At 46.6% G+C, this 14,941-nt stretch overlaps 1 protein-coding gene across 1 annotated transcript; it reads right to left on the reverse strand.

The window, feature by feature from the left end:
- Positions 1-2,804: 2,804 nt before the first annotated feature.
- On the reverse strand, positions 2,805-14,728 carry LOC308401080 (vomeronasal type-2 receptor 1-like; the record flags this gene model as incomplete). Its single annotated transcript, XM_080889139.1, has 14 exons — positions 2,805-3,715; positions 3,798-3,921; positions 4,004-4,231; positions 4,656-4,931; positions 5,013-5,219; positions 5,421-5,690; positions 5,873-5,959; positions 6,046-6,340; positions 6,586-6,732; positions 7,691-7,746; positions 8,140-8,211; positions 12,824-13,125; positions 13,663-13,807; positions 14,267-14,728. The coding sequence occupies 14 exons, from the start codon at positions 14,726-14,728 to the stop codon at positions 2,805-2,807; spliced, it is 3,582 nt and encodes a 1,193-aa protein (XP_080745265.1).
- Between the last annotated feature and the right edge of the window lie 213 nt (positions 14,729-14,941).

Below are 14,941 nucleotides of genomic sequence, written 5' to 3' on the forward strand. Positions count from 1 at the left end.
AATGGATAATGAAAGACTTCTGGTTGGAACTTTAGTCAGTTTTGATTTGGTGCCTATTAGAATAAATTCTGTTTTATTGCCATTAAGTTTAAGAAAGTTGTGAGCAAAAACCAGACCTTGATTTCACTTAAACAATCAGAAATAGATGTGGGTGGGATAGTAGCTGTAGGTTTGGAAGATAAGTAGAGCTGGGTGTCATCTGCATAGCAGGGAAATTTGATGTTATATTTCTTGAATATATTACCTAGGGGTAGGAGATAGATAATAAAAAGTAAAGGACCCAGGACAGAGCCTTGGGGTGTACCGGAGTTAACTGGAGCAGATAGTGATCTGTGAGTGCGTAATTGAACAAACTGAATGGACAGAGAGATACGAGGTAAACCAGGCGAGTGCTGTACCATCGATGCCAAGAGATGTGTCACAGCCGGGCAGCCAACTCAAGGATTAGGATGCACACACCCAGGGCTGGACTGGGACAAAAAAATCAGCCAGGGCATTTTGACTAGCGACCGGCCCACCAGGTATTATAGGAAAATCCACAAAGCCAGGTGGCGCTCGGACTGGTCCCGCAGCTCTTCATGCTGGCGACGCACCTCCACCGCCTGCTCCCGCTGGGCGGCCGCCATTTCGGCCACCCTCTGGCCCAGCTCCTCCCTTCCCTGGCTCCGATAAGGACCCGCCGTGCCGCCTCCTGGGTTTCGGCACCAATGTGGTGAGAACAAGGCACGACGGGACCACAGATCATCATTCAGAGCCATCTTTATTTACACTCACCACAACACAACACCACACACACCTGAGTCCCTGTGTTTTAACCTGGTGGGCGTGATTACGGATGCCGTGCAGGTGCGTCCATCCTCCCTGCACAGCACCGCAGACCACGCCCCACCACATATGTGTAAAAAAGATTTGTGTGTGTGTAAAAAAGATTTGTATGTGTAAAAAGAATTTGTGTGTGCGCAGTTCAAAAAAAGCGCCCCTCGGACAGCCAAACCCATCTGTTCTCTGATTGGATTGTTATATTTGTGATTGACATGACATTGACCAATCAGATGAAAGGAAGAAAAATAGGGTCAAAATTCGTACTTGTAACTTGCAGGGTTTTTTTTGGCTAAATCCACACACAAATCTTTTTTACGCACACACAAATTAATTTTACACATACAAATCCTGATTTACAAGTACAAAACTGATTTACAAGTACAAAATATTTATGACCACAATTGAGCCCATAAAGCTAGCCAAACAGTAAAGACACAGTGAGTAAATACTTTGGCAATAAATTAAGGAGTGAGTACACAGAGAATGTGCTTCGGATGAAGCACGTGAAGATTATACTATGAAAAAATAAGTTATCTAATTTTTTAAAATTAAATTGCTATGCAGATAAGCTACTCAAACATACCACTGTGTGTTGGAACAGGAAGTGATACTCTACCGCAGAGAGAGTGAACACCAAGTGACAGCGCCACTCAAAGGAGTGCCAAAGAAAGAAAGGGGAAACGCAGACAACCTGATGAGGAACAAAGGAAAACACACACAATATATACACAGAGGGTAATGTACCATGTACCATGTACCAGTACCGTGACATCTATACCATTTATTTTGATTATTAAGTCAAACTATCATCATCATCATCATATGACTCCTTAATGTAGGGAATAAACCACACAAAATTTATGGGAAATTGGAGGAACAAGCAGGAACTATGTGAAACCTCACAATGTATATATAAATAAAAAGATTAATAACACAATTTAACTGTTGGATCATTTTTGAAATCCTGAAGCAATGCAATTTAGCCATGCGGCTCAATGTAAGGAGCTCTCTGATTGGTTGGACAGACACAGGCTGGATGCCTGGATCTACACTGCTGTTTGTGCTTATACCTTTGCCCTGCTAAGAATTGTGTGTGCTTGTACAAAGGCCATTCAGCTTCAGGATTTACTCTAACCAACGCGTATATGTGAAGAATGAAGAGACCCTGCAATGAAACAAAACTGAACCTCTGAGTGTGCACCTGTGGACTCAGTCTGACTACCTGTTGAAGGTGGCTAACATGGCTAACACTAGCATCACTGCATGTAACCCTGTTATTCCTTCCTCATTCCTTATATGAATGAGAGAACTGACAGAGGGACGTATTTGAATATCTTCTGTTCCACCTTTCCTTACCTGGAAGCTGAGGATGACTTAATCCTGACAAGGACACAAACCTCAGCACATATCATAGATGTTTCATTCTCTGTGCAGCAATTTCAGAGACGGATCGCAACAACCACTCATTAAGATCGTCCAGAAATCTGTCCCTTTCTGGCAACTGTGGAAACTTCAAATAAGAAGAATAAGAATCCATATGTAATGGTTTGTTTATTTAGAGAAAGTAATTCTGTATTATGTATAAGGCTAAATTTAATCATGGTGAGCCACACACGTGCATTGGAAAAGTATAAATGATTCACATTTTAACACAATCATGAAAAAAAAATGTAATAGAGTTTCAATAGAGTACCTAACTGTTTTTAATATGTTCTCCTAACTGTTTTACCATGTTCTCACTTTCATGGTGTGAATGGAAAGAATTTTTTTAAAGGTTCAATATATTTGGTTAAATGTATAATATGTAATAATTTGTTTTTCTGCATTAACTTTTCTGCTACATATGGAAAAATATTGTGATTCAGTCCCACGGGAAATTATTGCTTTTTTGGTGTTGAGTTCTGGTCTCATTAGGATTATGCAACATTTGGGTCCAAAAAGTGTGATTAAGAACTGCTTTTCTAGTCTATGTGGAAAAATACTTAAGATTCACTGCCACGACCCATTATAGCCTTTTTTGTGTTCAATTCGGGTCTCATTATTATTATGTAACATTTGGGTCCAAACAGTGTGATCAACAGTCCAAAACTTGAGGCCAGGATGGCAAATACCTCCACTGCATCTGCATAATTTCCTGGTGAGCTGATATAAACAGGAACAAAGGCCACCCACACAGCACAGAAGATCAGCATGCTGAATGTGATGAGCTTGGCCTCATTAAAACTATCAGGGAGATTCCTTGCCAGGAATGCAATTAGAAAACTGAGGAAAGCCAGAACGCCAATATAACCCAGTAATACTGCAAAACCCACAGTGGACCCAAATGCACACTCATAAACAATCTTATCATTTTGGTATTGGGTGTTTTTATGTGGAGTTGGAGAGGAAGAAACAAGCCAGGTAGTGCAAATGGCTGCCTGAATAGATGTAAGAAACAGAACTGTTCCTCTCTGCTGCATAACACCAAACCACTTCAGACTGGTTCCCCCTCCTGGCTTGGAGGCTTTGAACACAGCCAGAACAACCATGGTTTTTACCAGGATGCATGAGACACAAAGCACAAAGCTGATCCCAAATGCTGCATGTCTGAGTTGGCATGTCCACATCCTGGGTCGTCCAATGAACAGAAGTGAACACAGGAAACACAACTTGAGTGACAACAATAGCTGGAAACTAAGTTCTGAATTGCTGGCACGTATTATAGGTGTTCTGCGATGGTAGAAAAAGATCCCTAGAACAACAGCACAAATGAGTGTGCCCAGCAGTGAAGTTGCTGCCAAACAAATACCCAGAGGCTCATGGTAGGAGAGGAACTCTGTCTTCTTGGGAACGCAGTAGTCACGCTGGGGGTTTGACCAAAAATCCTCTGGACAACTGGTGCACTCAAATGAGTCTTAAAAAGAAGAAGATGGTGAAATGCATATTATATTTCAAAGAAAAAAATAAATATGCCATGTTGAAAGATAAACACCTACTGCTTTTATTAGTAATTTTTCCCTCAGAACAAGGGATGCAGTCAAAACAGCATTTGGGTTCCGCCTTCCTTCTCACCATGTGGGTACCAGGAGGACAGCTCTCACTGCATACTGATCGAGGTGGCTATTGGACAAAGTTAAACATTACTTGCCAAAATTACATATGCTATACATGTGACAATGTAAAAGTCTAAGAAACGTATAACCTTTTTCAAATCAAAGTTCCAGAAGATTTTGTCTTCATCAAGTATGAGTTCTTCACCTTTGAAAGTTGACCTTTTAACCTCACCCACATTCTGAACTTCAGTGCTTCCATCAGGGAGCCACAACCAGTTCATCACATCGTAAATTGGTACCACATCACCATTCTCATCAAATGACACTTCATCACCAAATGGTGTGGTAAAGTTCACCCTTTCCAAGTAATAAACAAGCTGTTAAAAAAATAAAATAAACTATTGGACTCATTATATTTAAATATAGAAATCAAGGTATTTCACTAATAACCTGTATGTATGTGTACATAATAAACAAGCTGTTAAAAAAGTGATTCATCAGAAATAAATTATTTTTCACATTGAAATAGTGGCATACTATTCAGAGGTCATTATGCCTATTTTATTTAAATATAGAAATTACAGGAAGAACAAGTTATATCACAAAAGGTCAATGATCTCTCCGATCTAAATATACGAAGCACTACACTATCAGGAGTACAGAAAATCCTTTTAGCTCCTTCCAGCTGTTTAACCAGTAAAACATATGGCATTTTGTTTAATCCCACAGGATGAATGTCACCCTGAAAGTAATTACAAGCAAACAATTTATTCATAGGTGGACTGTAAACTGATATCACACCTGCCATGGCTCCAGTGACTGCAAAGCACCACAGCTGTTCCCACTGAAAGGCCCTCTTCCTGGCTTGCACCGTAGCATGTCATCAAGGGAATATGCCAGGGCATAAACAGCTTTGTACACGTTATACTCAGGCCGCAGGTTGGTAATGTCCAAGAACTCATTGTCCACATTTTGCAGCTTTTCCTGTCCAGTGCATAATGCACCTCCACCTTCCAGCCAGCCTGGTGGAGCTGGTGCAAATCTGCACTGAAATGTGAATTCCCAAAACTGATTCACCTGAAATATTTAGATTTTATAAATATAAATTATGATAATATCTAGTTCTTGCACATACCATACTAAATGTAAAAACCTCACCATGCTATTTCCATAGCTATTGTTGTAATGTAGAGTGGGACGTATTTTTAACAGGAATTCCCTGAGCCCTGGTATTTCCCCATGGCGAATGGCAATACCCAGTGTACCACCCAGGTATGGCATAAGCTGAGGTGTTTGGAGCACAGCAGCTGCTGTCCAGGCCTCACTGGCCATCCACTGTAGGCCTGTTACATTTTGCGTCACTATCTGTGCATTGTAATATACCAAATATTGAAACTGGCAAATACTTTAGGGACATTATCATGCCATTGAATTGCTTCTCTTGCAAAATAATTCCACATGATTTAATTTCTTTACTCATTCACACAAACATACAAAATGTTTTACACACTATAGTTAATTCAAATCTTTATAATTATTAATAATAAAATTGTTGTAAAGCCAGACCTCATTCATAAGGTTTAGTATGTGACTCTCATATGCAAAGACAATTACAACTCGAGCTGTGGATTTTTTCATGACATTCACAATCCTCCTGACTTCATCTGTGTTTTTGTCCCGAGGCAAAACCTCAAAGTACGCCAGGCAACCTTCACCAGACCGACTGAGCTCAGATTGTAAGGATCTTGCTGCATTATGTCCATAATCATCATTACTGATGAGCAAACCTGCCCAAGTCCAGCCAAAATGTTTTAGAATCTGGATCATAGCACGTACCTATGTGAATACAGATTAGAACAGAGGTGCATAGTCTAGAAAAATCTTTCATTAGAGTTACTTTTCATCAGCTTTACAGCACATCATTATGTATTCTGTTGGAAAACAGGTATTCATCAGGTATATCCTTAAATATACTTTAGTTCTTTATTTTTTATTGCTTTAATTTTGGTGATGTTTACCTGGAAAGCATCACTTGGTATTGTCCTAAAGAAGGATGGATACTTTTGACGATCAGTCAGACAGGAACATGTGGCAAAATAACTCACCTGTCAAAAATGCAAGCTTTATATTGTATTAAATATACAGTTAATTCAACCAACAATAACATGCTATGGTTAAACTGAGAACTTACCATAGGTACTCTGTACAAACCTAAGACGCTGGAGATAGCAATAGAACGTGTAGAGGAAGAATCACCCACAATCCCTATGACTAGAGGATTTCCAGCACATGCATGATCCAATATAATTTGTTCCTCTTGACCATTGACTAATGACAATGCTCCTCGGAATCCAATTCCAAGTTCAGCACAGTTGTCATAAAGACTGTATCCTAAAGTCACATTAGGTAAAAGTTCAGAGTTTTTGTTGATTTCATCAATAGCAAAAGCCATGATTTGTGCCAGCCTAAATCCTTGTACATAGAATCTAAAAAAAGAAAAAGTTAATTATTGTAAAATAAAAACAAGATACTTGGAAAACGGAGTGCAAAATTAATTAACAAAAAAAATACAGACACTGAATGAAAACAATTAAAAGGACATTTTAATGAAAAAATAACAGCAGACGGTCAAGAAACTTGCATGATGATATTAATACTTTAGTTATAAAATACAATGGAACTCATTTCCCACAATTTTTTCTTTTCTTCATTCCCCCCTGGCCATACTTACCCATGACATGTAGGCTGTTGTGGTTCTGAGATAAAAGACAGGTCAGGAACACTTTTAAAAAAATGGACTGGAAACAGTCCACCCAGAATTACATCTCCAGTCTTGTGCACCCCATTTAGATGAAATTCTCCTTGTAACTGACAAGAGCTGGGAAATACAGAAGATAATAAAGCATAAGAAAAGTAGAAATATAGTAAAACAAGCAAGAGCAAATTGGTTTGAAATAATAACCACATGGCAGCTTTCTGATTTTCTGAGCCTAGTAATCAGGTTTTATTGTTTTGTCATTCCTTTTTATTGGAATACAGTGTTAGATAATCTTGCAGCCCACCCATCTGGGAAAAGGGGGCAGGGCAGACTTAGAAAACAGTAAAAGTGAATTAGTAGATAACAAGAACTTTGTTTTGTGTGTGTGTTTTGTTAATTTCATTTCTTTTTAACAGATGTAAAAGATTACTGAATATTTTTATGGTTCAACAAATGTATGAAATACACATCAAAAATATGATTCATGTACAGCAAGGTTTATGATGAAAATACCTTGTTAAAATAAAATATTAAGTCAAATCTAGCTGTCTTGGACTATAAAATTTCCATATTGTCAGAATTTTTTTTTTTAATTTGTTCTTTTCACACAAAAGGAACCTATGCACACAGTGTTCCAAGACAAGTAAGTGTTTATTGTCAGAGTTTTTCATGATTTCTGCTTGGGCATCTCTCTAGTTGCCTCCACTCTGGCTCAGCTAGCACAGCTCTCTCATCAGGTGCTGGCATCCTACTCAAATAGGGGAGGTATGATTAGATGATGGTTATCAGCTGTGTAGGTTAGCCTTCCTGCCACCACAGCCTGTTTCCACTGCTCCACCCCTCCCCTGCAAAACCCCAGTCAAGGCTGAAGCCAGAATGTGGAGTTTATCCAACTTAAACTAGCATGTCCAGGGTCATGGGCCGTGGGTGGCGAAGCTCGACGAATGGAACAGTGGTGCAAGAGTTGATGGAGGAGAGGCATTGTTTTGCAGGTGTAGTCAAACAGGAGGGGGGAAGAGGAGGCCCGGGTGAGTCCAGAAAAATAGTGATCTGAGGCAGGGAGACAGGCAAGCCAGACTGTGAGGACTGGCCCTGGGACTGAGCTCCTCTCTTTTTAACTGGGTCCTGGACTTCCTGACCAACAGACCACAGTCTGTGAGGATCCACAATGTCTCCTCACCTTCCAGAGTCCTCAGCATTAGCTCCCTGCAGGGCTGTGTGCTAAAGCACCTCCTGTTCACACTGCTTACATATGACTGCTCACCCAACCATCCAAGCTGTCATATTGTAAAGTTTGCAGACAACACAGCTGTGGTTGGTTGCATCACAAACAATGATGAGACCGGCTAAAGGAAGGAGGTGGAACACTTGGAGGACTGGTGCAGGCAAAGCAATCTCTGCTTAAATTAGAAGAAGACGAAGGAGATGATTGTGGACTTCAGGAGGGGAACACACACACACACACCCCTGCACGTTAGAGGATCTGCAGTCGAAGTAGTACCCAGCTACAAGTACCTGGGTACGTACCTGGATAGCAACCTCACCTGGAAAAACAACACTTCCAGCCTGATCAGGAAGGCTCACCAGAGGCTCTACTTCCTGCGGAGGTTGAAGCGTGTGGGAATGGAGAGCTCAGTCCTCATCTCCTTTTACAGATGTGCGGTAGAAAATGTTCTGTGCTCTGGCATCAACGTGTGGCACGGAAAATGCACTGTGGCAGAGGGGAAAGCTCTACAGAGGGTGTTGAAGGCTGCACAAAGAGTTGTCGGAGGCAGCCGCCCAACCGTCACAGACATATAAGCCTCCAGATGCAGGAAGAGGGCCACCTGTATCATGAAGGACTCCACTCACCCAGCACACACACTCTTTGTCCCGCTCCCCTCAGGCAGGAGGCTGAGGAGCATTAAATGCAAAACCACCAGACTGAGAAACAGCTTCATTCCAGAAGCTGTGAGACTTCTCAGTGCATAATGGACAAGAACTGTTATTGTAGCACCTTAACCACTACTTGACACTTATTGACACTGTAACTTTATCAATGCATGTCATCATGCCCTTTGCAGCTAAAGTATTTATTTACACCCATATTTATACCCACACTCTATACCCATACTCCATACTGGTACTCAGGTTGTTGCACTCTACTTATGGTATTATTTATTGTATTGTCTTATTACTTGTCATTTCTGTTTGTTAAAAAAAAAACAAATAACAACCCCCCCCCCCCCAACTATTTATTTATTACTTTGAAAAAAAAATTCTGTTTCTTCATTATTTTTGTTTCCTTTCACTCCAGGACCATGTATACATAATTTCATTCCACCTCATGTTAACATGTGATGCGAATGACAAATAAAGCTCCTTGAATCCTTGAATGGCTACCAGCTGGTGGAGAGCAAGGGAGATCAGTGTCCAGGTGAGTGTGTCATGGATCGGCTGTGTGGCAGGCGGGAGGAGGACCCAATCGCAAGATTCACAAACACGGGGATGAACTCAAAAGCAGCTTTATTGCTGACAGGCAGAACATAGGAAATACAGAACTCAACTAAACTGGGAATCAATAAACTAACACTCGTAGGGAGACACAGGGAATCCACACAGCAATGAGGGAGAACGCGACGCCGAACAGAGGGAGACGCAGACAGAAATACACAGAGGGTTAACGAGGAAAGTGGGAACACACGGGGAACACAGCTGACACAGATAACCATAACGAGACAGGGCGGGGTGAACATAACACTGACGGGAGACGGGCAGAGTCAAACAGGAAGTACAGAGGTTCAGACAGGAGGAGAGAGAGCACGGGGAAAACACAGACATAACGGGCAGGGGAAACATGGAATAAAACATAAGGAGAGACGAGGGCTCACAGATACACAGAGGGGCACACAGGGGGTAAAAGCCACGAAGGGAAAACACACAGGGAACAACATAACAGGGCAACTCAGGAAACAGAACCTAAACAGGGAACTAAATACAAAAATACAAGAGAACTAAGAATACTGGGCCAACACGGCCCAGGACCATGACATCACATGACATTCTTACTTGGCTCTCGGTGAAGGCGGTCGCACTTTTCTCCTCTCCTCCTTCCCCTTATCTTCCCTGCTTAGCCTCTTGTGTCCTGTCTTGTCTCGCGTGCACTACTTTTCCCTTGAACAGTCTCTCACTGTCGTTCTCTAAAACCTAACAGAGAATTATGGATTTGATCAACTGGTCTCTGAACGCTATTGACACCCTCTTCTCAACGAGAAGTCTGGACTCGGGAGAGCCCGAGTGCCCTGGAGGGACTTTCCCTGCCGGATACACGATGGATGGGTGGCAGACCTGGAGGATCTTGTGCCTGGCGGGACTGTCTATCGAGGACGCTGAGGATATCTACCTATTCGGAACCATGATAACAGGGTTCTTGCTGATCGGAGCTGGCTTGGCCCTGACTTATCGGAGAAATAAGAGAGCGGAACCAGCTGTTCAAACCCCCCCTAAGCTGACCGCTGGAATTGAAGCGATGGGACGAGGCGCGGCCTCCCACACCGAACGCAGCATGGTCAACACCTTGGAGACGCTTACAGCTGCCGTGAAGACTCAAACTAACACCATTGAGCGTATGATGGGATACATCAGAGAGGGGCCTGCTCACAATAACACCCTTGAGCGGAAGTTGGATAACATCGCAGAACGGCTCACTGCAGCTGTGGGGTCTCAGAATCAGAAGAATGACAACACCACGGAACAGAAGCTTGATACCATCATGGGGAGGCTCGCAGCGCTCCAACGGGAAATCGAGGCCCCAGTGTCAGAGTGCTAAATTCGCTGCTCGCATAAAGGAGAAATCAACAATATTCTACATTTGGACACCATGGCGCCAGCTGCTCAGGCCCAAGGCTGGAGCCCACCAAAACAACTCCCTGATAACGACTGTGTGATGACTATTCTTCCCATCCCATGAAGGACACCTGGATCGGCTGGAGGACTGTTTACTTAGCCTGATAGGCCGAAGGACACTGTCTCCGCTGAACTCTGGACACGCACACACACACTTACACTGATAAGCACGCACTCATCCCCCTCCCTTCCAAACGCCTTCGATGCTTGTTCCTGCGGGGGAAGACAGCAGGTCTGTGTGCCGCGCTGAAATGATAGCATGGTGCAGGACGACTGCTGTGTTCCTTCGGATTACCCCCCACACCCCTATCCATCCCCTGTGGCTTGTCATGTGCTCTGATGTTGTGATGTGGACATTAATGTGCTCTCTGTGCAGAGGAGTTTTTTTGTTTCCTGTTCTCATGCTGTCCTCCCATAGGTTGCCCAGCGTGTGAAGAGGTCTCTTTTTTTCCTCTTGTACTCTTCCCATTGTTGTGTAATTTTTTCAGTGTTATTCTCCCAACGCTGCCGATCTCTGACTGTATTCCCATGTGATGTCTTTGTTGTTGTGTGTGTGTAAGTCGGGGGGGGGGGGGGGGGGGGAGTCCTATTCCTCTGTGGGGCAACCTGCATATGGCCAGTAAAGCATTCATTCATTCATTCATTCATTCATTCATTCATCACCCCCCCCCCCCATAAGGGCTGGCTCCAGACAGCCCAAACACAGGAAAACAAAAACCAAACAGAAAACGACCCAGGGCGGGCGGCGGGGGCCCAGGACGGAGGGCTCGGAACAGAAAACAAAAACGAACAGAAAACACAGGAGCACAAGACCATAGTTCAAATAAAGTTCAGGGGGCCGACCCAGAGCCCACCGGCATAAAAGTTCACGGGTCACACGGTCGGGGGGCCGACCGGGCGGGTGGCACAGGTGACAGAGCTGGTCCGGAGGCCGGCCGCGCGGAAGGCAACGGCGGCGGCGAAGGAGACGACTGAGCAGTTCAGGAGGCCGGCCGCGCGGAAGGCAGCGGCGGCGGCGAAGGAGACGACTGAGCAGTTCAGGAGGCCGGCCGCGCGGAAGGCAGCGGCGGCTCTTCAGTGCCAGGCGTACTGGCCGAGGCCCGGTGGGCACAGGACCAGTCGAGGCGGGACCAGTCGAGGCGGGACCAGACGAGGACGAAGACTCCGATGAGGCTGGGCCAGACGAGGACGAAGACTCCGAGGCTGGACCAGGCGATGCTGCAGAGGCAGAGGCTGGACCAGGCGATGCTGCAGAGGCAGAGGCCGACACCGGACCGGCCGACATTGAAGGTGATGCAGAGGCCGGACCGGGCGTGGGAGATGCGGGGGCCGGACCAGGCGATGACGGGGCCGGACCAGGCGAAGCACAGGCTGAAGCTGGACTAGGCGAAGATGTGGACAGAGACACGGAGGCCGCAGCTAGCGTGGGTGAAGACACGGCTGCTGCAAACGTGGACGAGGCTGCCGGTGAAGCAGCTGGTGGCTGAACGGGCCCCTCGGACCCTCCAGCGGAGACGAGGAGGTGCTGGCCGGGCTGACCTGAGCCGCCAGCGGAGACGAGGAGGTGCTGGCCGGGCTGACCTGAGCCCCCAGCGGAGACGAGGAGGTGCTGGCCGGGCTGGGCAGAGCCACCAGCGGAGACGAGGAGGTGCTGGCCGGGCTGGGCAGAGCCGCCAGCGGAGACGAGGAGGTGCTGGCCGGGCTGGGCAGAGCCGCCAGCGGAGACGAGGAGGTGCTGGAGGGGTCCTCCTGAACCCCCAGCGGAGACAGATGCAGAGCCAGCTGGTGCGGAGACCTTTGGCTCAGCGGACGCTAACTGTAGCTGCACAGGGCACACAGTCGGCTCGGGATGCAACGGCTGGGGCTGTGCAGGGCAAACAGTCTGTCCAACGTTTGTCAGTACCATGCAGTCCACAGCTGGCGGAGAAAGCTCACAAAGGCTCCCAGCTGAGGTTGGCAGTAACTGAACAGGTTGCTGAGCTACTAACTGTGCTGGTGACAGAGTTAATGACTGAGCTGATAACCAAACAGGCACTGGAGCAAGAAACTGAGGTGGTAACAGAATGGGTAATGGAGCTGCGAACTGTGATAAAGACTGGACTGGTGACAAAACAAGAAACTGTGCTAATAACTGAGCTACTGACTGCATTATGGACAGAAATGGCAGTTGTAGTGGTAGTTGCGCTTGTGGTTGAGCAGGTGTCTGACTCTGGGTTGCTTTCCTTCTGGGAACAGGAACGGGTGCTAGGCCTGGCCGAACACCAGCCATCCCCACCCGAGAAACAGATACGGGTGCAGGGACGAGCTGGGTTCTGGCTGCCTTTACCCTGGGGGCCGGTGTGGGTGCAGGAGCTAGCTGGACCTCTGTCGCTCCCACCCGAGGAACTGAGACGGGTGCAGGAGTCGGCAGGGTCACGGCTGACCTCACCCGGGGAACCGGAACAGGCACAGGCGACGGCTGGGTGTCCATCAACCCCACCCGAGGGGTAGGTACGGGTGCCGGGATGAACGGAGCCTCTGCCAGGCTGGGGATAGAAGCAGGGACCAGCTGGACCTCAGCCACCCTCACCCAAGGAGCTGATACGGGTGCAAGGGAGAGCTGGGCCCGCGCTGCCCTGGTTACAGGAACTGGAGGCGGAGAGCGGAGTTCGGGAGCAGTAACAGACACTGGAGAACTCACACAAGCAGCGTCTGGATAACCGGGATGTGAAACAACACTACACACAGTTGTACAGAACTTAGCCCGAGACGTAGCACACACAGAGTCCATGGAACTTGGCCGAAAAGCATGGCGCACAGAGTCAAACTGACATGACCGGGGAACAGAAAAGTTAACCTGTGCAAACAGCTCTGCAGTGCTCAAACCTAAATCTCTTGCCAGTCCGAGTATAGCGAATGAAGCCTTGCGGCTCTTAACCTTAGCAGGCATTGAATACACAGTTTCAAGGAGTCCACGAGGAAAAACAGAAACAGTCTCTTGCTTAGCAGGCACGAGAGAAGGTGAGGTTACGCAGGTAGCATCCGAGTTAGCACTTTCGAGTTGTGGCACAGAAAAAACCACAGCCTGAGAAACTGAAGGAACCACACTGGGAGTCACAGACACAAGAGCTGGTTTAAAGATTAAACTGTTCGTAGCAGAGGAATGGCTAATAGTCTCTGTGTCACCTGGCTCAGGCAGAACGCTAGGCGTAGACGTTAAGATGGCTGGCTCAGCTACACAGGTCTCAGTGTCTCTTTGAGGAGCCAAGAAGGCAATGGCTGGTTGAGGAGTTGGCTGGGAAACATCAGAAATGTCTAAAGACAAAATAGGCTGGAACATGAAACAGTCACTAGGAGGAGCATTAGCTATAGAACACACGGTTTCAGGTGGTATGTGTTTCTCAGCATGCACTGTTACATCTAGAGCTGATGATACTGACTGTGTGTGGCTGAGCTCAGACTGGGAAACCTTAGAATCCAAAGGCTGAGCAAAACAGTTCTGCGGGGCTACAATGCTGGTAGCAGTATGTAGGGGAGTCTGGCGTGAAATAACAGTCTTAGGTTCAGTTAACTCAACAGGGGAAGCATTCATACCGGCTGAAACAAAGGAAAAACTGCGAGCATTACAAGAATCTGATGGCTCAGAAACACAAAGATCACTGGTGAGAGCTACGGCTGAATAATCTGACACTGAGGTGCCTCGCTGTACAGCGTCTCTGGAGTCCGAACAAAAAGCGGCGGAATTATCCGAGTCAGGTAACACAACGGCGGGGAAAACGGAGCCACTCACAGTAGTGCATGAGTTATGGAGTCCGGGATCCGAAGGCTCGGGCTGAGAGTGTGACACACGGTCACTCTCTCCCAGGGGTGAAAACTGCTCCGCTGCTCGGGAACGGCGACGGCGGGGACGCCGTTTTCTCCGGGAAGGGGGAGGAGACGAGCCGGGCCGCGAATCCGTCAGCAGGCCGGGCTGAACATCCTCCGGCTCTTCGTACAGGAGCGACTGCTCCGGGAGGACGCCTACAGTGGAGACGAGGAAGTCCTGGATGTGGGGGCGGAGCGCGCCGAATAGCCACGGGAGTCCGGACACCATCCGCTGTAGACGGACGGCTACGGTCTCCCGGTACTCACCCTCGGGCAGCGCCACCCACTCCTGACAGTGATACTCCACTGTATAAATCAGATCCTCCCGGAGGTCAGCGGAGGGGTTGTGAATCGCTGGGTCCATGTCGTGGTCGCGTTCTTCTGTCATGGATCGGCTGTGTGGCAGGCGGGAGGAGGACCCAATCGCAAGATTCACAAACACGGGGATGAACTCAAAAGCAGCTTTATTGCTGACAGGCAGAACATAGGAAATACAGAACTCAACTAAACTGGGAATCAATAAACTAACACTCGTAGGGAGACACAGGGAATCCACACAGCAATGAGGGAGAACGCGACGCCGAACAGAGGGAGACGCAGA

The sequence above is a fragment of the Rhamphochromis sp. 'chilingali' genome, assembly GCF_963969265.1.
Source record: "Rhamphochromis sp. 'chilingali' genome assembly, chromosome: 8".
NCBI classification, from domain to species: domain Eukaryota; kingdom Metazoa; phylum Chordata; class Actinopteri; order Cichliformes; family Cichlidae; genus Rhamphochromis; species Rhamphochromis sp. 'chilingali'.